Source organism: Halichoerus grypus, chromosome 8 (assembly GCF_964656455.1).
Source record: "Halichoerus grypus chromosome 8, mHalGry1.hap1.1, whole genome shotgun sequence".
NCBI lineage: Eukaryota > Metazoa > Chordata > Mammalia > Carnivora > Phocidae > Halichoerus > Halichoerus grypus.
In genome coordinates, this window is record NC_135719.1 from 69,125,987 (window position 1) to 69,151,620 (window position 25,634).

Consider the following 25,634-nt stretch of genomic DNA (forward strand, 5'->3'; position numbering starts at 1 on the left):
GTGTTTAGACTTACCTATGAGCTAACATAACAAAGTTGGTTAACTTGTGTGTGGTCTGGAGACCCATATTCTAGTTTGGCCACCAGCCCTAAGTCACCCACATTCTTTTAGAGCTTGGTTGGAAGTCGGTGTAGTATATTAAGCTCATGGGCCTTGGAGTCAGAAAGATCCTGGTTTGAATACACAGTCTGTCATTTACTAGCTTTGTGAATCTGAGCAATTTATGCTCATCTGTAATATGGTGAATACCTCCAACCTTTCAGATTTGTTATCAGGATATGGTAAAAAGATACATAAAGGCATTTTAGCAGGGTGCCCACAATAGAGTAAGCAATCAATAAATGGTGCCATTTATTTCACCTGTAAAGCATTAAAATCGAAGTTAGCAAGTCATTATAGAAACGGAAGGCTTGGAGCAAATACTACATTAAAAAGGATGAAAACAAATGACTAGAGAGTAAGGAACTTGAATATCATCAATCTGAGAAATACAAATCTGATTAGGAATGTAATTGGGATAACCTGGAATTTTGATAAGACAGTGACCTAAAGAAAGTAACATTTAAGGAAACTAATTCTAAGTGCAATTGAGTATAAAATGGCTGGGTTAAGAGGAGATTCATCATTCACACATGACATGAAAAGATCTAAAGTGTGGTAACAAGGATGAAGGAAGGGACGCCTGGGTGGCTCAGTTGGTTAAGTGTCTGCCTTTGGCTCAGGTCGTGATCCCAGGGTCCTGGGATCGAGTCCCACATCGGGCTCCCAGGGAGCCTTGCTTCTCCTTCTGCCTGCTGCTCCTCCCTGCTTGTGCTTGCATTCTCTCTGACAAATAAATAAATAAATAATATTTAAAAAACCCCACAAGGATGAAGGAATTGTGAAGGAAGAAAGAAACAGGCATAACTATTGGGGATAAATACCATTGTCATTATAAGACTGGAAACTTGAAGAAGGAGCTTACTGTTAAAAAATTAAATTCAGGGTGATTATTTTTGAACTCCTTAGTTATAGGTTAGTGTTATGCTGAAGATCATACAAGTAAATGACTAAAGCAAAATTTGAAACCAGGTGGTCAGACTCTAGAGCTTGTGTTAATCACTTTCAGTTACTACCTTTCAAAAGTAATGGAAACAAGTTTCCAGACAATGTTAACCAGAGAAAATCAGAAAAGGCTTTAAGTCAACAGCTTGTATTTCTAGTGCATTTTGGACCTAACTTCTATGGCCTCATCCCTCTTCTTTCTTAGTAGGAGAAGCTTTGGCAGAGTTTGTAACCTGGGATTCATGGATTTGCTTTCAAGATCCACTGATGTGTGATTCTTATGTGTGATTCATGTTTGTGTTAGTATCTATTTCGCTGGGGAGATAGGCTATGTTGTCTTTCATCAGATTCACAAATGGATTCTTGACCCAAAAAGCTCCACCCAAGAAAGAATAGCAACTATAATTTATTAAGCTCTTACATTTATTGGGTGCTGCTCTCAGTTCTTTACATGGCATCACCACACTGACTTTTCGTGACAACTCTGGAGGAGGAATTATTAATCCCCATTTACAGACAAGAAAACTGAGGCACAGAAATGGGCTTACAGTCTCAGTTAGCAAGTGGAAGAGTGTAAATGCAGATAGTTGAGTGCCTTAGCTTATACTTCTAACCAATTATAATGTGGGGGCAGCATTTTGGTATCCTCAGAACTATTACCTTTAGCCATAAGATAAAAAAAAATTTTAATGTTCTAAGCAAGGGCATTTAGGTATAGCACAATCCCCAATGTTTTGTACTTTCTCTCTTTACACATTTACCACCACCTACCAAACTACTCCTTTTGGCATGCAGCATTTCTATTCCAGAGGGCCTGACTGAATCTCACTCTAAATATTTTCCACTAAGGCCTATGAAAGTCCTCATGTTAACAGTATCTTCAGTAAGTGGGTTGTAGTTCTAGTGCATAAACATCCTTTCAATCATTAGTGTATTAAAAGCTCAAATGAGTAAGAGACTAATAATAATTACAATGAACCTCATGACAAATCGTAGGAAGAAAAGTCCTGTCAGTACTTCCGATAAAAAATGGGAAAGGTGCTGAAGGCAGCTTTCCATCAGAGTGCTTCTTGATTTATGGACCTTTGCTTTATTCAATTTAAGAGCTGATGAAATTATTGCCCCCAACCCTTGCCAAATAGTCACAGAAACACATGACCTATTTGAAAGAACAATTCCACCAGTTAGTTATAAAATTTAATTGTAAAGAGCAAGCAGTGGTTATCGGTCAAACCAATCCACATTAATAGCTTTGAAGTGTGCAGACACTAGTTCTTAAATAAAGGTGACAAATACCAATCAGATTCTTATAACACTGTTCAGGATCTAAATAAACGTGATTCTGGACATAATTCAATCTACAAGGCTAATTGAATGATAGTGCAATCATCAATAATTAAACCAAAGGCATAATTTTCCAAATCACTTTTAAACAGAATAAATTCTAGCTTTTTTAAGGTCTAAAGCTACAAAAAACTCAAAGCAATCTATTTTTCTACCTGAGATCAAAACAAGTTTCTTTTTCCCCATCTAAACATAATTCTTGACATTGAGGTAAATCTGAATTCACGTAATATACTTTGTCAAACTTTTCCAAAAAATTTTAAGCCCTGCTTTAGAGAGAAATTCTCATGTTACACATACATATTTACATATTTTTTTCTTCAAAGACTAATGACAAATTTAAGAGGTTAATAGGCATGTAATGGGACCATAATACTACTAATAATGTAAAAATAAAAAGTCATTCATTTATACAAAGTGTTCCTGTATGGTGCAGAATGAAATGGGATCACTGTCTATGTACATACACAAATTACCAAATGTTCAGAAACTAAGCCCACTTTGAGAAAAGTCATTCTATTTTTTTGGAGCCGAGGTTGCCAAGTTGTGATGATTAACAAAAATATTGTGTATAAAAGCTCCAAAACCAAGTATTAGCCTAAATTGGCAATAACTGCAACTTAAATGAAAAATTAAACCCAACTAGATCTTTACTGTGGCTATGCAACTTTTGCTTTGTGGCCTGCAGGTTTTACTGCGGTAACAACCTCTTCTCTCTCGCCTCTCCTCCTTGTGCTCCCCCTGCCTCCAGCTTCCTTCTTCATGGCTGTCTTTGGCAATGCTTCCAAATCTTGAAAGCAAAAGAACCTGCTAAAGTAAATGAGGAGGATGAAAAATAACACTATATATGATGTACAAAAACCAATCTAAGACTATGGACTGAGAAAAAAAAAAAGGTACTAGAAGGAAGGCTGAGCAGTAGTGTACCCTCAAGGGAAAGAGAACGTAAAAGAATAGGGGGTCCGTACTCCTGGCCTTCTTGCACATTATCTCCTGATTTAGAAGAGTGTGGAACCAAAACGTCAAACTCTGAAAAGATAATGACTTTGAAGGAGGAGCTAGAGAAGTGAATACACGATAAAGAAGTACAGCAGCAGCTTTAGCTGTCAATGAGTTTCTTTGCTCTGGCATTGGCAACATCAATACGATCTTTGTTGGTGTCAGCCTGAAAAAAAAGAAAAAGGTACCAGCATTATGTTACAAGGTAACTTGCTCTAATAAAAGTTGAATTTCATACACCTGGAGTAAATGACACACTGAGAAAATTCAGGAAACACATAGTCACATTACAAAACTCATTCCGGGCAAGAAGAGAGAGAACATGAAATTCATTTGGGAAAACCGGGAATATAAAGGTTTAACAGAAGGTTTAGCAGAAGAACTTGCCAGTATTTCATGAATTCTGTAACATTTTCTCATAGTTTAACTGGGATGCGTCTTACAATCAATGCCATTTTCAATGCAATGAAATTAAGAATGCTTTCTGCTATAGAGGAGGACATTGTGGGAGTCCCCTGAACTGAATCATAGAATCTTATCTGAGACTACTCTAGGTCTAACCCAGAGAGACTGAAAGAACCTTCCCCAAGATTTTTGTAACAGATGTATTATCATCCACATCAGTATCTGACCACAGGACAGCTTTGAAAGCATCTTATGAACCCCTGTTTGCCTCCATGAAATCCACCATTAAGTGACTCAATAGAACTAAGCTTAAAAACTCACCCCATCCTTTAAGGGACCCTGAGATTTTTAATGAAATAACAATAACAAGAATGGCTTTTAGCCATGGCACATCCAAACACTGAATACAATTTCATTTTCAGTATCTTTTATATCATGTGAAGAAAAAAAAATAGCAATTCCATCTTATCTTTACCCATAGGACCCTGTTTTATGTGTCCACTCCACAAGAACTATTCTGCAGAACTGATTTCCACTTAATGACTCATGAGATGAGGATTTAGGAACTTACTAATTTGTTAGTAACAAAATAAAACTCCAAAAGCTAACTCATTCACTCAGGGGAAAAAAAATATAGCCCTCCCAAAGGTTAGAGTAGACTCTAAGCTTCGTGTGTGAAATTTTAAATAAAACCACTTCATTCTAAGGTCTTGGTTTCAAAATGAACCAACTGCCATGAACAAGAGATAGGAGGACCTGGCTATAATTTTTCAATGTGTTAGAAATCCCATCTCATCAAAACTGTAAGACCTGTGAGGACAGGATCTTCTCTTATTGCCCCCCCCACCCCAAGTATCAAGCACAGATGTCCATTACTAAAGTGTCTCAAATTCCTATGGCATGAAGGAGCATTTACCTTTTCTGTGATCCGGTCTATTTGTCGATTTTGAGCCTCGATCTCGTTGCCCATTTCTAGGGCCATGTTCTTTAGGTTTCCTAGGATACTGCCCACTTGAGTCAGGTTCTCTTCCATCTCATCCTCTCTGGCATCGTTAGTTATACTATCACAAAAAGACAGTTAATTCAGTACTTTTTGGTGAATTATAAAAATGGACTAAATCTGGATTTAGTTTTCATAAAAATAAGTAACCAAAATGACCTCAGCAAGCGTTAGACCTATGGGAAGGTAGGTTACCATTCTCGGAAAACATTCTGTAGTAAAAATTGAAAGACTGACCAAGAGAATGCAATGTCTTAAAGCCATGTAGGAGAAGAAACAACTCTAGAACAATGGTTCTCAACGAGTGATCACAGCGTCACCTGGGAACTTATGAGACATGAAAACATGCAAATTCTCACACTCTACTACAGATCTACTGAATCAAACTGGAAGTGGATCCCAGGATTCTATGTTTTAATAAACCCCCAGGTGACTCATGCACACTAAGTCTAAAGAACCACTGCTGTAAAACAGGTTGCAAAACTCTGGCCCAAAGGTCAAAACTGGCCTGCCACCTTATGGAGTTATTCTTAGAAAATATATTATAAACCCTAAGGAGTGAGTGTGGAAGCAGCTGAAACATCAGCAGCATTCCTGTTCTCGGGCTTTTGAACACAGGGGCCCAGTAGGAGCAGGACCCCATGATCCCCAGGAGCAGGGCATAAGTTAGGAGCTATGAAAGAATGTAACCCTCCGTCCCCCCTTTCTGTACCTGGCGATTGCCAGCCCAAACATCCCACTCCTCCCTTATCCCATGACTGACTCCCTGCATGCCTACGTGTAGGGGAAAATGCAAGCCTGCTTCAAGATATTTGCCATTCTTTGTACTCCTTTCCCATGCTCGGAGGCATCTGTCCTTGCTTTTCTGATAAAAAAACAAAATAAAAGCTATGTGCAGGATTCAGCAGCTGCTGCTCTCCCTTGCAGAGGCAGCCCCGCACGGCCACTCAGATTGGTGTCTGAGAACTTTATTTCAGTGCGCGACGACACCACCTGATTCTGTAAATAAGGTTTTATTCAAATACAGCCACACTTATTATTTGCTTACATATTGTTTATGGCTGCTTTCACCCTACAACAACAGAGTTGAGTAGCTGCAATGGACACCGGCCTGCAAAGTCTGGAATATTTACTATCTGACCCTTTACCATTATCTTTATAGGGATCTGGCCAACCCCTATCTGCAGATGATACATTTTTTTTTTTTTTTAAGTAGGGCTCCACACCCAGCATGGAGCCCAACATGGGGCTTGAACTCACGACCCTGATATCAAAACCTAAGCTGAGATCAAGAGTCTGACGCCTAACTGACTGAGCCACCCAGGTGCTCCTGCATGATACATTTTAAAACACATTCTCCTATTTATAGAAGTAAAATATGCTTACTTGGGTAATTTTGAAAGTACTGAAAAATATAAAGAAAAGTTAATCCATCAATGAAAGTCAAGTACCACAGTCAACATTTTGTCAGAAGGCAGATTATAAAATGCATTTTTCAAATGGAATAAACACTGTTTCTAACTGATGACTTAGGGCTCATGTACAACACCCCCCGTCCTCCTGAGCGAGCCATTCATTTAGGAAAGGGGTAAAGAGCATCAGGAGGAGCCGGCATACCGTTTAATGTAGCCACCGCTAGCTGCTCCAGTGGCTGGTGGTTGAGGCTGACCGTTGGTCACTCGGCCTGGCTGCTTAGATACGACACTGCTAGGAGAGTTGTCTCCACCATCTCCCCATGTTGCCTTGTAGGCCTTACCAGACTCAAAGTTCTTTGTCCTGTATAAGTCAGGAGTGTAGAGAGATACGGAAAAGCAGGAGGGGAAGAAGTGTAATTATTAGTGCTTTTCACCTTCAGGACGACTCTAGCGCCCTTAGCACAAAAGCTACCTACAGCTAGATCCACATTAGCTCTACTATGCTCCGCTACAATACGCTATATGAAACAGATGAATTGTGTAAGCCCACTGACATTAAACACTTTTTTAAAGGTTCAACTATTTCCACAAAATGTTCACTAAGCAGTTAGCAAGTAGCAAATTATTTGACTTTTCAGGTTCCCCTAGCCTTTGACAGGCTTCAGAAAGAAAATAGGGGATACCAGGACCAAAAAATTCCTTAGGAAAGGTGTTCTGGGGTTCCGTGGAGGGATCTCACAAGTTGATGAGGGATGGAAGAGAAAGAAGGCTGAGTGGGCAATACTCAGACCCCAGGTGCCCACTTATTTGAACCAGAGTAGATCCAGCTGATCCAGTTTTTTAAAGTTAGAATTTTGCATTAAATTAAAAAAAAATCATGAAAGAAAGGCATGAATTATTTCCAAATTGAATAGTCAATGATAACCATCTTGACCACACTGGTACCAGTTACAAAGCCTTTGATTTAGGGCATTTTCATTTAAGATTTTACTTTTCCTCCTTTAAAAAAAGATGATCCTAAATCCAGGCCTCTTAAAAATAAAAGTATATACTTTAGATGTAACTGATATAGTCAAAGCCAGAATTTTATCTAGGGATTTACTACTCAAACTGGTAATAATGGCAAGGAAAAAAGCCTTGTAAAGTGACTTTTAAATGACTGTTACAAAAAAATAACACAAAACTTTTTTACTGATTATTTGGCTAGGTACAATTTTCACTCACACAATTTTAATTTTTACTTTTCTATAAACAAAAAGGAGTATATAGCTATAATATTGGTCTCTGATTTATTCCACATAATGTTAACAAGGAAGTCTCAAAACTGCAAAAACAGAGGAGAGATTTTTATGAAAATGGTAGTTCTTTCCTTAATAGACATAAGGATTCCTTTTTGGCAAACCTAGAATCGGCTCTTAAACCTTAATCATTAATGCTACAGAAAGGGTGCTACTACCTTTTTTATAAGAGGTACTGAAAAGGTAAATATATCTATGAACACTGAAAAGCTAATCAAAGTGCCTTTCTTGGTTCCACTTTAAGTTCTCAAAGTTTCCTACTTGTGCTACTATGTTTAATTAATTAATCAATTTATTAACAAGCCATGTTAAATCTGTCCTGGAACAAGGTGGGATATACCTTTTCTAAACGAATATTTATATATAATTATCTGTTAGTTTGGTGAAACCCATTTACATGTATTCTTTTTTAATAAGGTAACTTCTCAGACAAAATTCTAAAGCAGAGGAATACCTAGTAAACAAACAGCACGTAAGTTTATCAGAAAGTTAATAACCAGATGTAGTAATAGAAGTAATATAAGACAAGTGCAGCTTTTATTGGGATGTCAGATTGTAGAACAAGTGAAAGAGTGAGGGCTGGAATTCAAAAGTCACTATATGAATGATATTATGTTTCTGAGAGTCATAGTACATAAAGAGTAGACTGGGACAGGACCTGCCAGCTCCTGGTCTATCAAGGAATATATACATGCTCCAACATCCTTCTCAACCTTAAGAGAAAAGATTTGAAATTCCTTTAAGTTTTTGAGAATTCTTCCTTCCATAATTAGATACAAGGGGCTTAGGATGCAAATGAATTGTTTTAACATGATATTATGAATGAGTTCCAATTAAATCATGGTCTGTGTTATAAACAAAGAATCAGAATGGTTATCAAATCCTTCTCCTTTAAGAGAACTGGATCCTAGAAGATGTTCTTCTAATATTAAGGAGAAAAGGAATAAAAAGCTGACTGAATTTTTCCTTTTACAGCTTTGCATTGGGTTGTCATGTTTACTTTCAAATGAGTTGGGGAAAAAAACTGCACTTTTCTCATGCAGTTATGACATATTCTCCACGTTTATGAAGAGGTGATTTTTTTTTTAAAGATTTTATTTATTTATTTGACAGAGAGAGACACAGTGAGAGAGGGAACACAAGCAGGGGGAGAGGGAGAAGCAGGCTTCCTGCTGAGCAGGGAGCCCGATGCGGGGCTCAATCCCAGGACCCTGAGATCATGACCTGAGCCGAAGGCAGACGCTTAACGACTGAGCCACCCAGGCGCCCCTGAAGAGGTGATTTTTAAATGGTGCTCATTTTGTATCTTCATCCACATGACTCCTCCATGTCTCTTTCAGCACGTGCACTCTAGGTAATGCCTTCCAGTTTACCCTGCCACTTGCCATCACCCTGGATGGAGTTTGTCCCACAAGGTGGAATACCCTTGAAAGTTACCTGTTTTTAAGGAATTGTCAAGTAGCTGCCCATCTAATAATAATGACGATGATAATGGTTTTAATCTTGTTTGTCTTCCTTCAAAGGGTCTTAAATGCTTCATTTTTTTTTTAAGATTTTATTTATTTGTCAGAGAAAGAGAGATCGCAGAAGCAAGGGGGCGTGGCAGGCAGAGGGAGAAGCAGGCTCCCCGCTGAGCAAGGAGCCCAATGCGGGACTCAGTCCCAGGACCATGAGATCATGACCTGAGCCGAAAGCAGATGCTTAACCGACTGAGCCACCCAGGCATCCCCAAAGGGTCTTGAATGCTTTAAAGGTAATATTTCCCAAACCTGACTGAACACAAGGCAACCTGGAAGCCTTTGAACACAGAGATGCATAAGTTACATGCTAAAAATTTTGTTTTAGTATGTATGGGGTAGAGCCTGGGAATCTTTTATTGTTATTATTGTTTTATTTAAATTCAAAAGCTCATATAGCTTCCCAGCCAGGGAAAAGAAACACTGTCTAAGGGACTGCCAATCTTTTGTAGAAAGAGTATTTTAGTTACTCCAGTAGTCTACCTTAGTATTTCTATATATTGGGACACTGAGAATTAATCTGGACAAAGCAAAGCAATCTGGACAAAGCAAAGCTCTGGACAGAGCACACCAAGAATTTTTCTTTTTTTAAAAGGCTACAAAATTGTAATATATTGACCTGAATCCCAATCCTAGACCTGTCATTCTATTGCTGTAGAACCTTAAGCAAACTTCCATTATTTGGCTCAGTCAGGTTTGGGAAATACTACCTTTAAAGCATTTAAGACCCTTCGGGGACACCTGGGTGGCTCAGTCGGTTAAATATCTGCCTTCGACTCAGATTGAAGGATCCTTATACATCCATATACATCCTTATATGTAAAACTAAGATAAAATGATGATACTGTACTAATATTAATAGTTCACAGGACTGTGAAAAAGATAATAGATATAAATTGCTTTGAAAAGCATTAGTCAAATATTTTTATTATTTGGCTTCGATCTCAACCTGATCCTTACTTAACAGTTCATGCCTTTAAGTGCACAGATTACCAAATGGCATGTTTACTATTCTGGCCCATTAATACTCCCTAGCTTTGAGATCTACAGGAGCTGAATATAGTTGGAATATGGCTACATAAAAAGACAACTAGGCCCAAGTTGTTTTGGCCTACATTAAGAAAAGAAATGGTTCTGATCTGCGACTGAACTCTTGCTTAATAAAATTTACAGCCCTTCTGAGAAGAAATTAGACTTTATGATAAAATGCTTAAGCAAATTTGTGACAGAATTGCTATTAAGAACGCCATATGGAAAGTTAGATTTACCCTGTCAGTTTTGAGGGGTCTAATAGCCATTACCACTTTTTTCTATATAAATATCTCATTCAAAAATGGCAAGTTTGAGGGCATCTGGGTGGCTCAGTCCGTTAAGCACCTGCCTTTGGCTTAGGTCATGATCCCAGCGTCCTGAGATTGAGCCCCACATGGGGTTCCCTGCTCAGCAGGTAGTCTGCTTCTCCTTCTGCCCCTCCCGCTGTTCATGCTCTCTCAAATAAATAAAATCTTAAAAAAAAAAAAAAACTGAAGAAACAAAAGAACAAAAATGGCAAGTTTGAAATAAGAATTTGAAATATCCCTTAATCAATTCAAGAAGCTGCTGTAAAAGCAGAAAACAAGTATCAAGATATGATCACAGGGCGCCTGGGTGGCTCAGTCAGTTAAGCATCCGACTCTTGATCTCAGCTCAGGTCTGGATCTCAGGGTCTTCAGTTCAAGCTCCATGCCCAGCTTACTTAAAAAATAAATAAATAAATTTTAAAAAGTTAAAGAAGATATGATCACAGTAATTTTAACAATTTATTTAGTTCTGGTTGTCAACATTAATATTAACTGAATAAAAAGAGCAAAAAGAAAGCCCAATATTAGCTATAATTCTTTCATATCAGGAAAAGGGACCAGATAAATACCAAATGTAATGAGCGTGTGTGTGTGTGTGTGTGTGTGTGTGTGTGTGTGTGTGTTGGGTGATCAGGCTACAGGAGGGAAGAAAAAGGAGGTCAAGAAACAAAGGATAAAAATCAAATGCTTAATTTTCTAACATTTAACCATGGTCTTCACAGTTCCTTTAAAGATCCAAAATTAAGGAGTCAAACATTATACTAAACAGTAGGCAGACTATAGGCTTAACTTTCATAAAAAATTAAGATTAGTTAGCTCCGTATTAATTCAACATGAAACCAAAGCAAGCTAACACGTGACATAGTAGGAATTATAGAGCAAGTTAAGAGGGAAAATCCTTATTTAAAGGAAGAAAATACCAGATAAGGTAACATTTTAAGTTTATATCCCACCTTGTTCCAAATGGTATTCAAGATGACTAGATTGGCAATTAATTCCAATTTGGTAGTGGCCTAAGTTATGGATAATCCAAATCATTAGAAGCAACTCTTTTTTTTTAGTATATGTGCTACCGAAGGGAGCACTAGAAGCAACTCTTTAATAGAAAAATCTTGATTCTGGAACCAGAAAGGCACAGGGAAGTAATAGAAGATAGGATGCTGAAATTGAAGTCCTATGGAGAGAGGTGGATTTAGCCTGAATTCCCTTACCTTTGATCAGAACTAGGATGAAGCAATTCTCTACAAAGATCAACTTAATTAAAACATCTTTAGAAACTTCAGGGATGTTTTTATTTTTATCTTAAATGTTATTTAGCAAAAACTTAGTTATCAGAACCATTAGTCAAAGGCTGGCATTATAAATTAACATTTCGTCAAGTCCATCTTTTTGGCATACAGCACCCAGAACAAACTCACTTTACATTACACACCACAGCACAATTTTAAAGACAGTCTCCACCATTCACAAAATCCATGCACATGCACAGAAAAACCATTTGAAGCATCACCTTTAGATAGCAGATTAACAGCCCAAACTGCGCCATAAGACTGCATCTTAAAGTTCCCTTTGATCAGTTACTGAGCTCGGGTCCTGATGTTAAATCTTCATTTTTAGTAAGCAGATTAGAAAGGAAGAGATTTATTAAGTGAGAGAATGAAATGCAGAAAAGAGTGAATGCCAGTGAAACAGAACAGAAGCAAGTCTAGAATTCTAAAAACATAATGCATTTAAATTCCTGCCTGGTTTCATAGAAACAACGAACATCTGAGAATCTAGATGAAAAGAAAAACAGGAAAATGGTTTAAACCAGAGCACACTTCATTTTTCTTAAGAATGTCTGGGTGATGATATTCTTTCCCAAAATTATAAAAATTAGTATGAAGAGAAGGTAAAAACTAATGGAGAGGTTCTTTTTTGTTTTTAATATTTTATTTATTTATTTGACAGAGAGAGACAAAGCAAGGGAACACAAGGAGGGGGAGTGGGAGCGGGAGAGGGAGAAGCAGGCTTCCTGCTGAGCAGGGAGCCCGAGGCGGGGCTTGATCCCAGGACCCTGGGATCATGACCTGAGCTGAAGGCAGACGCTTAACGACTGAGCCACCCAGAGCCCCTAATGGAGAGGTTCTAAAACTTCTTCATTCTTTCTTGGTGATTACAGATTTCTCCTAGATATTTCTGTTATATATCTCATTTGCATTTAACTTAAAAAAAAAATCTTTTTACATGTCTAACTCTCCCATCAGCCAACAAGTTTCTTAAGGATATTCAATCAACAAGTATTTACTGAACACCTACTATGTCTCAGGTACCATGTCAGGCACAAAAAAAATAAAGAGTAATGACAAATGAAACAGTGCCGGAGCTACGCCTTACTAATCTTTGTATCTCCAGTGAGTAGGGCGGAGGGGGAACTCAAATGTTGACTAAAATATAATTCAACATTTATTTTAACAATCAGAGCTGAATTTTTACATCTCAACATAAGACTTGAGTAGTAGAAAATCTGTAGTACCAATTTTGAACTTCTCTAGTAAGTGGTCCAGAAATACCAATTTGTCTTCAAACTATGTATTTGACATTGTAAGTACACACTGGAGAGAGGCAAGTTCAGAGAGAGGAATACCTTGTCTGAGAATAGTTAAACTGGGACACCAGAGAGTTTACTATTCTGAGACTTCCCATTTTAAGTCTGCTTCCTTTTAAACTCTTGTTAATTAGTTTAACAATTAGAATGACAACTTAACAAAGTTACCATCAAAGATAATGACACCTATTCACAATTTTAAAGTTTAATCCTGGTAGTCTGTTTAAATTCTGGTAGTTCTTTAAAAATAATTAGCTTAAGTTAAAATTCTCTTCTAATACAGGGTTCTGTTAAGTAAAGCTATTTCCATGTCTGTTTCGTTTGCTGACCTGGCTTCAATGAATACTACCGAACAAAAAAAATCTCAAAGAACAAATCTACTCAAGACATTTTCTATATAGCAATACATCTAACAACAGCAACAACAAAAAGGTTCATTCTTTTCCTGCCAAAGTCAAGCAGTCTAGCTATATAGTTAAAAGCTGAGACTCTGCCTGGTTTTGAATCTCAGCTCTTCCATTTCTTTGTGCCTCTGTTTCCCCATATGTAAAATGGTGATAAGAAGAGTCTATCTCATATTAAGGTTACTGTTAGGAATAAATTTAAAGTGCTCAGAATAATCAGAGCCTAAATTAACATATAGGCCCACAAATTTCATCCAAACCCTTGGATGTGAGACATTTTGATCAGTACCACATAATCAATAAATACATGATTATTTCTGTAGTGAAACAAATTAACATTTACACTAAGTGGGATAAAGATTATAAATAGCTTCAGTTCATGTTACATTTTATGGCCTAATTAATGAGTTGTGACTCATCATGGGGAAAAAAAAAACCCAAACCTAAATCCTTGGTTTTCAGAGTTTTTCAGATTTCTAGTGGCAGAATAAGAGATTGTGGACCTGGGTTTTTATTACTACCAGAATTAATACTAGCCTTATATGATCCTGCATCTGCCTTTGAGAAGCTCATGTTATGGCTATTTATACAATAAGCCTAACTAAAACCCAGGTTAGCAGATAAAATTAGAAAGGTCAAGACAATGGCAGGAATAACAGTAGACAGAGCTGAGGACAAGGATACCATAGAGGCCAAAAAGTCTATGTTATAAAGAAGAGATAGACGCCAAGGAAGGCAATTAATATACAACATCTTTAAACTGGAATATCACTCTTCTCTCCAGGGAACAACTGTTCTCTTATAGGAACCCCGTGATTCCATCTGCTAAGAAGTACCTTCTCTGGGCCAACTGAGAAAGGGTTCTTCTGAGGTGAGAGGCTGCAAGCTGCCTCAGGACCATACTCTACCTTCTCTCTCACCAGTGTCCCAGAAAATCCTGCCTATGCTTGGCTGGGATATACAAAGTGAAATAGTAATACTTAACTAATAATTAATACTTCTGTAGTTCCATTTCCCACTTTCTAAGATATTAGACCATCTTAGGATTCACTGCTTTTCCCTGATGGACAAGTCATATTTAAATTTATTTTATTTTTATTTTTTTTAAAAGATTTTATTTATTTATTTGACAGAGAGAGACACAGCAAGAGAGGGAACACAAGCAGGCGGAGTGGTAGTGGGAGAGGGAGAAGCAGGCTTCCTGCCGAGCAGGGAGCCTGATGCGGGGCTCAATCTCAGGACCCTGGGATCATGACCTGAGCTGAAGGCAGACGCTTAAAGACTGAGCCACCCAGGCGCCCCAAGTCATATTTAAATTTAAAGTCATTATTTAAATATGCACTTTTAGAGAGTCAACCAGGTCTAAACAGGCCAACAGATTTGTCCTAGAATAGAAAGCCAATGGACAACACTAGGAAGAATACTGTCAAATTTTAACTTGTTATGCTCCAAATAAACACCAAAGTTGACCAATAAGCAACTTAACTCTATTTTCTCTTGTAGAGAGATGGCACAGAGAATGCTGTCACATGAAAACACCTATCTAAAAGTATGACAATATAACAAAAGTTCCTCCATTCCTAACTCCTTGAGAAGTAAAAATGCTGAGAATATGTAAACCTTTGTATCCCATTCTTGGTTTACCATACCAGCTGAGACAACTAGATGAAATACTAATGTTTATGAAACTCTTCTCAAATGAATGCTCTCAGCAGTAAGGATGGTCATTCAATTTCCAGATGTTGTCATTTCAACTAAGGGGAAAGTTCAAAGTTTTTGTTCTGTTAATAACAGACAGAAGGGAAGATAATGGTTAACTGCCTCAGCCCAAACCTTCTCATGGTCGAAATACATAAAATATTTGTCAACATGGGGCGCCTGGGTGGCTCCGTCGTTAAGCATCTGCCTTCAGCTCAGGTCATGATCCCAGGCTCCTGGGATGGAGCCCCGCATCAGGCTCCCTGCTTGGCGGGAAGCCTGCTTCTTCCTCTCCCACTCCCCCTGCTTGTGTTCCCTTTCTCGCTGTGTCTCTCTCTGTCAAATAAATAAATAAAATATAAAAAAAAAAATTTGTCAACAACATGGACTTTGGTTTACCTAAGAGTATGCAGGGAATTTAAATATTCATAATGAAGTCACCAAAAAGAATGAATCTCTTCTGTCAATCATAATTTTATACACTATACACAAAAAGTTTGAAGACTTTTCATCTCCTAGTTTAATACAAACTTCAAATTTTCAGAGACTTCTTTGATTTTCCCTTGTTTGCGTTTGACAATCAGTTGCTTTAAAATAAATTTCCTTGACTTATACTTTTTTCTCTAATCTCAATAATAAGGCCTCACCTCACAGGCCTAGATTACAAAAGGTTCCTAACTAGTACAGTTATGTACTCTACTGCAATCCATCTACCCCTTAGCCCGCCTACTTCTGTCTTATTTTTCACTTCTCATCTATATGAATCATGCAGTTCAGTTAAGTCAGGCTCCTCTATAATTTGTTTACATTAGGAAACTCCCCCCTAGTTCTTCCACGTCCATCCAAATCCTTCTAATCACTGAGTTCAACGCAAGTGCTCTCTCTCCTGTAATATTTTTCCAAACCAAACTTTATCAGTTCTGTTCCCTTATCCTCAGTTGACATATGATCTAGCACTAGATTTATACATTCTACTTTTTTGCCATTTTTCCTCATATATCCAACCACATGGTAGGTCTTTTGAAGATAGGATCCAAGTCCTTTCCTCCCTCAGCCATTCTTCATGTGCCTACCACAGAATATGTATTTTTTTAATATTCTTTGTTTGAAAGGAAAAGACACTCATTCCATCCTGCTCTGTATTATCCAGATGTATATTTCCTATATTATATTTCATGTATAATTAAAAAATGAAATTGGGACTTGATCCAAGGACTGACCAAACTGAAGCCATGGCTTTTGGTGAACATGCCCATTTACATGAAAAACTTGATCTGCCCAAAGGAAAAACAGCTTAAATTTTTCTAACAAAGTTTCTTATTTAGGCCCAGTTACACTTCTGACCTTCCTGGAGGGTGGAATGTTCTCACTTTAGTTTTAAAAAGGTCTTGATTTCTCAACTCACCTATTACATGGGCAGACGCAGAGGCCACAGCACTTGTTGAGTTCCGTTAAAGTCTTCTCTGCCTCTTTCATGTCTTTATTAATCTGGTCCATGCCTTCTTCTATGCGGTCTAGTTGTTCTAAGAGTAAGTTGTGGAAGTGACATTTCGTGTTATATTCACAGTGCCAATGAGAAGATACTATTATTATGGAACAGCAAACTTTAACTGTGAATCCACCAGTAATCCATCCCAGTGACTGTATCAGTGCCAGAAAGTACTACATACTGTCCAACATGAAAACAATCTTTCACAAACTGATCCTGAGGCACCTGGCTTCTTATTGTGGGAAGATCTGTTCTAAAGAGATCTGTATAATAGGAGCATGTGAGGGCTTATTTAGAGATCACCCTTGCAACCGAATTAAGTGTATTTTGACCAGACTGTATACCCAGCATTTCTCTCTCCGAGTAAGTTCAGAACTTGAAGGCTATCATAAGTCTAATCAAATCTAGGCCGGATTGCTCAGAGGCAACTCAAATGGAATGTTTCCAAGCTCACCTGAATGTAAACCTGTTTAAAGACTTAAGCTTCATTTCTGAAAATGATGCTAGAATATCATAGTATCTAATGTACATATGACAAATACACACAGTAAGTCCTGCTGCCTGACAAATACTTGGTATATAATTGGGCATTGTTGCTCCCACCTCAAATAGGCAATGAACATGATATAATTCAAATCAGAAAAAAGAAGTAAACGTATCACTCTTATCTTACATAGGGAAGGCACTCCCAAGGCTTAATTTTAGACATGGCTGATTTGGAAGGGCTTTCTGTTGTCGTTACGTCAAGTCAAGAGTTTCTGCCAATGCCTGCAACTCACCCCCTTGTTCATCCAGCATAGTGATAGTCTTGATTCCTGCATCCTGAGACTAAAAGAGAAAAAAGCTGATAGCACTACAAAACAAAATAAAAGCAACAGAAACAAAGCCTATAAGGCCTAATAGCAAGAGAGAATCATTTAGAAACCTAAGTTCTCAGAGGATGAGAGTTACAGAGAAAACTAATATCCCAAAGCAACAAACTTTAACATATTAAACACCCCCATATAATTAAGTCACAAATTCATGGTGACTTGATCTTCCCTGTCATATTCTAATAGTGTCAATTGGAAAAACAAAAAAGGCCCATCAGTTGGTTTGACAAGTTCAGCAACTGCTGGTTTCAAATAATAAAGCTCACTGATAACATATACTTCTGACTCTTAACACAAATTCCAGCTTGTGCTATTCAAGATCCCTCTTATACAATTTTTGTACTTAATGATTAAACACTGTCTTACCTCAAGAGCTAAACCCAGGATTCTCCTTGTACTTTCCAGAGACTAGGGAAAAACACAGGCTTTGTCAAAAAAAAAAAAAAAAATCTGATCACATAGTCATGATGCTACTCTATTTTTAATTGCCAGCCCAGCCATCCCTCCCCTCTTTAAAACAAAAACAAAAAAAGAAAGTTGATCACTGTAATTTTAGTTATTTTCTTCCTACCAGCTGCTCCTTAAGAGAAAATTTGGAGGGTAAAGTTAATGGTATTTATAAAAGTTTAATGTAAGCAGAAAGCTAGGTATGTTACATAGATGTTTCCAATTCCTCAAATCTAGAGTATCTTTGTTGTAACTGTGTTTATTAAACAATGACTTAAAAAAAATCATACAAGCTGCTTTCGCTTACTTAGTTTTTGGTGAGCTGACAAACTAAGGGGCCGGCAATGGCACTCTGAGGCAAATGCATTCTTAGACATAAAGGGACAGGGAGGAGGCCAAAATGGACGTCTAAGAAGGTCCTCTCATCCTTCCACTGTGAAAACTCAAAGAGAATTACTTATTCAAAGTAAAATGTTTACCTCATCAGTAACCTGGTGGGCTCTCAGCTGAATTTCTTCTGATGACAGATTATCCATGATGAATTAAAACTTTTGATAAGCACCGAAAGTGAAACGTGGATATTCTGTAAGAATAAGGGCACAAAAGGGCTTGTTTGAACAAAGAGTGTGGATTTATGGAATTCAGGATATTTATCTGGAAAACAGGATAAAAAAGCCTATCTATATCGTTAGCTAACTAGCTAGCTATCACAGGTGAAGAAATTAAGGCCAAGAAAGGATAAATGGATGGTTAAATGCTAGTTAGTACCAGAGGTGAACCTGAAACTCAGGTTTCAGGACTTCTAATGAAGTGCTGTTTCAGAGAGAAAGTGGTCTCTCTACTCTGAGGAGCACGAACTAGAAGACAAGCTTTAAGAGATTATTAAAATGAATTCTTGGTTGTACAATGTTTTTCATACATTATTTGAATATAGAAAAGCAATGAGGTGAAGAGGTCTAGGTCAGGTTGTATTCCATTAATAAAGTAACAAAATTCAAAGTCGTGTGCCTGAACAACACAGGAAACATTCCAGACATGTGCCAATTGTCCAGGCTACTCATTGGAGAAAATGAAATATTTTCATTCTTAACAAGAAAAGGATAATGTTGACACAGAACTCAGAAAAAAACCTGAAATTTTTCATAATGGACTTTCCCTTTCCAATTATTTTGTATTTTAGTGAAGTTTTAGTGAAGTCCCTAAGAAACTGTATAATTACTCTCCTATACATAGTAACTTAGTAACTCATAACTCAGAGAAGATTCATGGACATTCAAACTAAAACACTACACATTTAGAAGGTGTTATTCAGGACTACCGTTGTGTATTCCTCTTTGAAAAGTCATATGAAGTAATAAGTACTGTGTGACACTCTAGGTTGCTTTCTTTTCATTACATTGCTAGCTTTTTATTACTTTTTTTGTATTACATTTTTTATTTTTTTATTTTATTTTATTTTTTTAAAGATTTTATTTATTTATTTGACAGAGAGAGAGCGAGAGCAGGAACACAAGCAGGGGGAGTGGGAGAGGGAGAAGCAGGCTTCCCGCTGAGCAGGGAGCCCGATGTGGGGCTCGATCCCAGGACCCTGGGATCATGACCTGAGCTGAAGGCAGCCACTTAACGACTAAGCCACCCGTGCGCCCCTGTATTACATTTTTTAAAAACTAATTTTACCAAGTTCTTTGTCAGTGACACAGATAAAGTCTGGTTTACATTCTGAATTTACCCTCAGGAAACACCTGGCAATGACTGTCACAATTCTGAGGAGGATGGGTAGTGTTACTGGCATCTAGTGGGTAGGGGCCAGGGATGCTGCTAAATATACTATAATTCTTCCCAGGACAGCCCTTCACAACAAAGGATTATCTGACCCCAAATGTCAAAATGCTGAGGTTGAGAAACCCTGCCATGGAGTAAACTCACTGACCAGTAGGGAACCTAGTTAACCAGGAATATACTAGACTAAATCCTTGGAAGGCAGAGATTTTGTTCTTTTTATCTCTAACAGTTGGTACTCCAGCAAATGTGTGCTGAATGAACGAACAAATAAGTAGAAAAATAAGGGTATTCTCAAAATATTTAAGTGGATCTTAGAAACAAAGCTACATGTACCAGTAGCAGAAAGCCTGCAAATATCCACTAGAAACACAAAGCAAAAATTGCCATTACATACATATAATCTGGAATGGCCTGCTGGTCACACACAAATCTTTTTAGTCACATCCATAGCTAACCATCACTTTTAGTAGAATCATCATCGATAAAGCAAAAAGCAACAATATTAGATTCTCAGTACAAAAAGGCATTGCATTTAGAGGTCTGTTTATTAACTCTACTGTCACGGCTGTTTTAGGTTTAATTAAGATTTTGAACATTGATTAAAGTTATTAATGCTCATGAAGAAAATTATTAATTACTATTATTAATAAAAAGTATTACTACAAAAAGTTGCAAATTTAATTTAATATCTTGCTTGCCATTGTAGGACTCTGGCTCTGGCAAAAGGTTCATACACAAAGATATAAAATCAAGATATAAAGGTCTTTCTTGAATTAAGAACTGATCATTCATTAGATAGAAGCATAAATAGAACCACATGATTTATTCCTTTGCTAATCATTTGAGCCATTAGATTTATCATAGATCTGTTCATGCTAGTTTCTCTTGTTAATATTTCATAGTTACAATTATGAAAAATTGTTTTTGTAACCTCTCACCTCCAGATTTCTGTATACCTTTTCTTTCTGTAATACCCCAGGTAACTTTATGCTTCTCCATTACTTTCAGAGCCCCAACAACATACTTATAAAAGCCTGCCCTTCCCAGCATGCTCCAGTTGTCTATACCTCCTCAATGCCCAACAGAGCAGAAAGTGGGGAAAAAAGTAATACATGCTAATCAAGTAATGCCTGGAAGTGTCAGGTTTTCCAATATGGTATCCTGTGGGTAGAAGACATTTTGGGCATAAGGATGCCCAGATCTCTCAAATTGTATAATTTTATAATTCTACTCCTGGACCTAATTTCTGCCAGGTACAAGTCAGTATTTGCTATCTTCCCATGCTAGTGAAAATGAGCAAAAACTTCTCATAGATTCAAAGAGAGGCTTGAATATAAAACTGACCTCTGTCAAACAAGAAGATTCCAAGAGTCCTACCTTCTAATGATAAGAAGGAAGAAAGGAAGGAAGGAAAGAAGGAAGGAAGGAAGGAAGGAAAGAAGGAAGGAAGGAAGGAAGGAAGGAAGGAAGGAAGGAAGGAAGGAAGGAAAGAGAAAGAGAAAGAAAGAAAGAAAAGAAAAGAAAAAAAGGCAGATACAGCTGGGAGGTGTATATGAAGAATCAGTCCTGGCATGGCCATGGGCTCATTTCGAGGGACACACCCACTGGTGAACTCAAAGTGCTGCCTAGTACTTCCTTTTTTCTCTCTTGAGCAGATGGCACAAGACAAGAAATAGACTTATGTAAAGTTCTCACATACCTGACAAGCTGACATCAGAACACAGCTGCCTAAGACCTCTACTCTGGATTCTTGAGGGTGTTGAACACATGGTTACAGTAAATGGGAGCAAGAGAGACAAAGCAGAACTGTAAGGGGGAAGGACAAAGCTAACAATACTCCCCAGGCTGTTATTAGCCTTTACAAAACTGCTCAGAAGTGTCGGGCAGGGTGCAACCTAGAATTAGCTAGCTTTACTCATATTTATTATTTTCTCCAGAAGTTTTTCTTATAAAGTCAGGGAAAGGCTATCCAGAATGTTGTAGTAAAGAGAATTAGAGGTGGGATAGGGGAAGGAAAACAAAATGTCATTTGACACAAATATCCCATTAACTTACTGTTCTTAGATATAACCTAATAGATTAAATATCTGTGTCATTCTTTCAATGCTCCCAGAACCTAATATACTATGTTAATTGTGAGAACAGTATATGCTCCCTTTGAGAGGTAACTGCAAGATTTTTCCCAATGCTTTTACAACATATCTTCCTTACTATGGTTCATTTGGGCTTTCTAGAAGACTCCAAGTTTACCTTAATTTCTTGTTATAAACTTTGGGGGGAGTGGGGAAGAAGAAATATTCAATGAGTACCTACTATGTGTCATATACCCTACTAAGTACTTATATACATCATTATCTTTATTATACCAGTTTATAGATGGGGGAACTAAGGGTCCAGTAAGTAATTTGCCCAAGGTGACTGAGTCAGTAAAGAGCAGATTTATTATCAAGTTTGGATATTCTGAAACCAAAGATAGCTCATGGTTTAGTAACTAGTCTTAACTGTTGGATGCATCTTCCCTTAACAAATATCAGATGATGAGAACTGCTAAATATCGGAAAATAGACTAAGTACCCTACCTGACAGCTCATTTCAAAATTTAAGATGCCTTTTTTTTTTAATATTTATTTATTTATTTGGGGGAGGAGGGGCAGAGGGAGAGGGAGAGAGAATCTCAAGCAGACTCCCTGCTGAGCGTGGAGCCCAATGTGGGGCTCAATCTCACAACCCTGAGATCATGACCAGAGCGAAAATCAAGAGTCAAACGCTTATGGGGTACCTGGGTGGCTCAGTTGTTAAGCATCTGCCTTCAGCTCAGGTCATGATCCCAGGGTCCTGGGATCCAGCCCCGCATCGGGCTCCCTGCTCCGCGGGAAGCCTGCTTCTCCCTCTCCCACTCCCCCTGATTGTGTTCCCTCTCTCGTTGTGTCTCTGTCAAATAAATAAAATCTTTAAAAAAAAGAAGTCAGACGCTTAAGGGACTGAGCCACCCAGGTGCCCCTGAGATGCCTTTTTTCTTTTTAAAGATTTTTTTTTTTTTAAGATTTATTTATTTGTCAGAGAGAGAGAGAAAGCACAAGCAGGGGGAGCAGCAGGCTCCCCACTGAATAAGGAGCCCAATGCGGGACTCAATCCCAGGACTCTGGGATCATGACCTGAGCCGAAGGCAGATGCTTAATGAACTGAGCCACCCAGGTGTCCCCCTAAGATGCCTTCTATAATAAAACCATAAAAACTCTTCAACAGATTCAAAATTAAAGGAAGAACTGGGGCACCTGGCTGGCTCAGTTAGTAGAGCAATGGACTCTAGATCTCAGGGTTGTGAGTTCGAGTCCCACACTGGGTGTAGAGATTACTTAAAAATAAAATCTTAAAAAAATAATTAAAGGAAGAACTACACAGACAAGAGTAATCATGGTTTTCAGCTGTTTTATTTTTTTTCCAGCTGTTTTAAAATAATTTAGAATCTGAAATTATTTAGGGGCAGCTGGCTTGCTCAGCCCGTACAGCATGTGACTCTTGATCTTGGGGTTGTGAGTTCAAGTCCTATGTTGGGTATAGAGATTACTTAAATGAACAAAAAATACAAAAAGAAATTGCTTTCCTAGGCAACTAAGCAAAAAAAAAAAAAAAAAAGAATATCTTGTAGAATCTGAAATTACCTAAATTTAGAAAATGAAACTAATACTACTGGGAAGAAGGACTACAAAGAAAAAGGTCTTGGAACTGAATCAACAGGAGATCAATGTCTTCACTGATAAAAATGAAGATATATAAGGAATAAAAGAAACAGCACTTTAAATCACCACCAATTCTAGCGTCCTGCCTGGACCAACATAGGAGTGATTTTATAAAATAATTCATTTTATACTGGAAAGCAAAGATTTTGCATTAAAATATTCTACTAAGTTAGCTTCATGACTTATTCCTTCTCTTAAAATTAATCCTAATTTTAAAAATTAATCCTAATCCTAAAATGCTCTACAAATTACACCCATATAGTTTATTACTGTAGGATAAAAATTTGTGACTCTCCTTGATATATTTTGGTTGGACTTTCATGGTAATCAGTGTACTGACAGCAAGTGCAAATTTCTGTTCATAGCAGGCTAGCATAGTGGTCATTAGCAGGAACTCCAGCATTCAAATTCTGACCCCAAAATGTATTGGTTGTCTGACCTCAGGCGAGTTAGCTAAATCCACTAAGACTCAGTTTCTACATTTGTAAAATAGAGATAACAGGCCCTTTTTGTGAGGATTAAAAAGATGATCCATACAAAGTGCTTGTTATTAGTGCCCGATACACGGCTAATATTCTAGTGTCAGCCATTATTTTAATATTATTAGGGAAGCAGAAAGAAATAGGCAAAAGAAAAGCAAAACAACAATGTTAAGTATATGTGACATTAATGTAAATGCTACTAAATATTAATTGTTCCATCTGTAAGGCTAAATTTAAATATTAGAGTTGATAATACTGTGTGAGCTACACATCTGAACTATTTTCATGCCAGCCATGAGTCTGCCCATGTCAAGACAGATATTAAACAGGTTTAAATTAAACCATTTCTGGTTGATAGGTACTTTAATCTAGACAAATATATATATATATAGCTTTGCATGTCTAAAAAATCAAAGACTGCCCCAAAATGTGTTTTTTTTCCCCCTGGCTAAGGCTTAGCAAACACAAAACCACACAAAATGGTGAAGGTCAGTATATGAAGTGAACAAAGTAAGACTTAAAAATAGTCAAATACTTGCTATAAAAAATATCGGTAGAAAAAAGTCTAGAAGGGAATCATTAAAATATAACCAATAGCTATGGTGGTAGAATTAAGAGTGATTTTACTTCTTCTCCCAATTCACCAAATAGTTTGCAATGTAGTTATACTACTTTTAAAATTCATACATTTATTTTCATCATAAAATATGATAGCTTAGGGGCGCCTGGGTGGCTCAGTTAAGCATCTGCCTTCAGCTCAGGTCAGGATCCCACAGTCCTGGGATCCAAGCCCTGGGTAGGGCTCCCTGCTGGGGGGGGGTGTTCTGCTTCTCTCCCTCCCCCTGCCCATTCCCCATCCCCCCCCCAGCTTGTGCTCCCTCTTGCTCCCTCGCTCTCACTCCCTCTCAAATAAATAAATAAAACCTTTAAAAATATATGATAGCTTATGACAACCAAGAAAGCCGATTTATAAGATTGGAGAAAACAAAGACAAGGAATTAATTTTAGACCCCATTTCATAAGCATAATTATGAATTCTTGGCCTCTCTTGAGAGAAATCTTCTGTTGGCACATAGTCACAGTAAATATAAATTTGTAGAAACATTTTCATGCGTTAACAGATGATCACCTTTCCAAACCACAAAGGTATGGAAATAATACAGAACAATTGGTCCTAAACATCCTGCTAACAGATGGTTAGAGCAAAGGCCCTTGCTAAAGTTTGGCTGGGACCTTACTTCATTCACAGTAGATGGCAGAAATGGGTTCTAATGAGTTCTGAATAAGTTCTTAATGCTTTCATGGCAAAATACTAAGAGGTGGATAAAAGAGGGCCCCACAAAGAAGCAGAGAACTTAGCTGGAATAGAGAATTTACAACTCAGTCCTGGAATACAACCAATCTCCTGTCATGGCCCCTCACCTTCAGTGTATTCTCTTTCTCTAACCTTCTTAACAATAATCAACCTCCTCAGGGATTCTAAGAAAATGAATGAAATTAGAAGCCATTTAAAAGGTAACCTGTAGGACGTGCTTTAAAATAATTCAGAGGTGATATGATAGCTTAGGGGCGCCTGGGTGGCTCAGTTAAGCGTCTGCCTTCAGCTCAGGTCAGGATCCCACAGTCCTGGGATCCGAGCCAGGGTGGGAGTACAGAGGAAACAAGATTGGCCATGACTGTTGAAGCTGGTGAATAATACAGGAAAGTGTCGTCATGCTACTTTCTCAACTTTTTATTATGAAAGAATTCAACATATATGACAGTTCTTTAA

At 37.7% G+C, this 25,634-nt stretch overlaps 1 protein-coding gene across 2 annotated transcripts in view; it reads right to left on the reverse strand.

Moving 5' to 3' along the window:
* Positions 1-1,449: 1,449 nt before the first annotated feature.
* Positions 1,450-25,634, reverse strand: part of SNAP23 (synaptosome associated protein 23) — a 35,619-nt gene continuing 11,434 nt past the window's right edge. For both annotated transcript variants that reach the window (XM_036084644.2, XM_078079480.1), the window contains 7 exons: positions 18,339-18,442; positions 17,779-17,820; positions 17,320-17,368; positions 16,457-16,574; positions 6,410-6,568; positions 4,709-4,853; positions 1,450-3,553 (listed from right to left, as the gene is read on the reverse strand). In XM_036084644.2, coding sequence (XP_035940537.1) covers positions 3,488-3,553; positions 4,709-4,853; positions 6,410-6,568; positions 16,457-16,574; positions 17,320-17,368; positions 17,779-17,820; positions 18,339-18,395 — 636 coding nt within the window. In that variant the 5' untranslated portion in view covers positions 18,396-18,442 and the 3' untranslated portion in view covers positions 1,450-3,487. The remainder of the gene's footprint in view (positions 3,554-4,708; positions 4,854-6,409; positions 6,569-16,456; positions 16,575-17,319; positions 17,369-17,778; positions 17,821-18,338; positions 18,443-25,634) is intronic.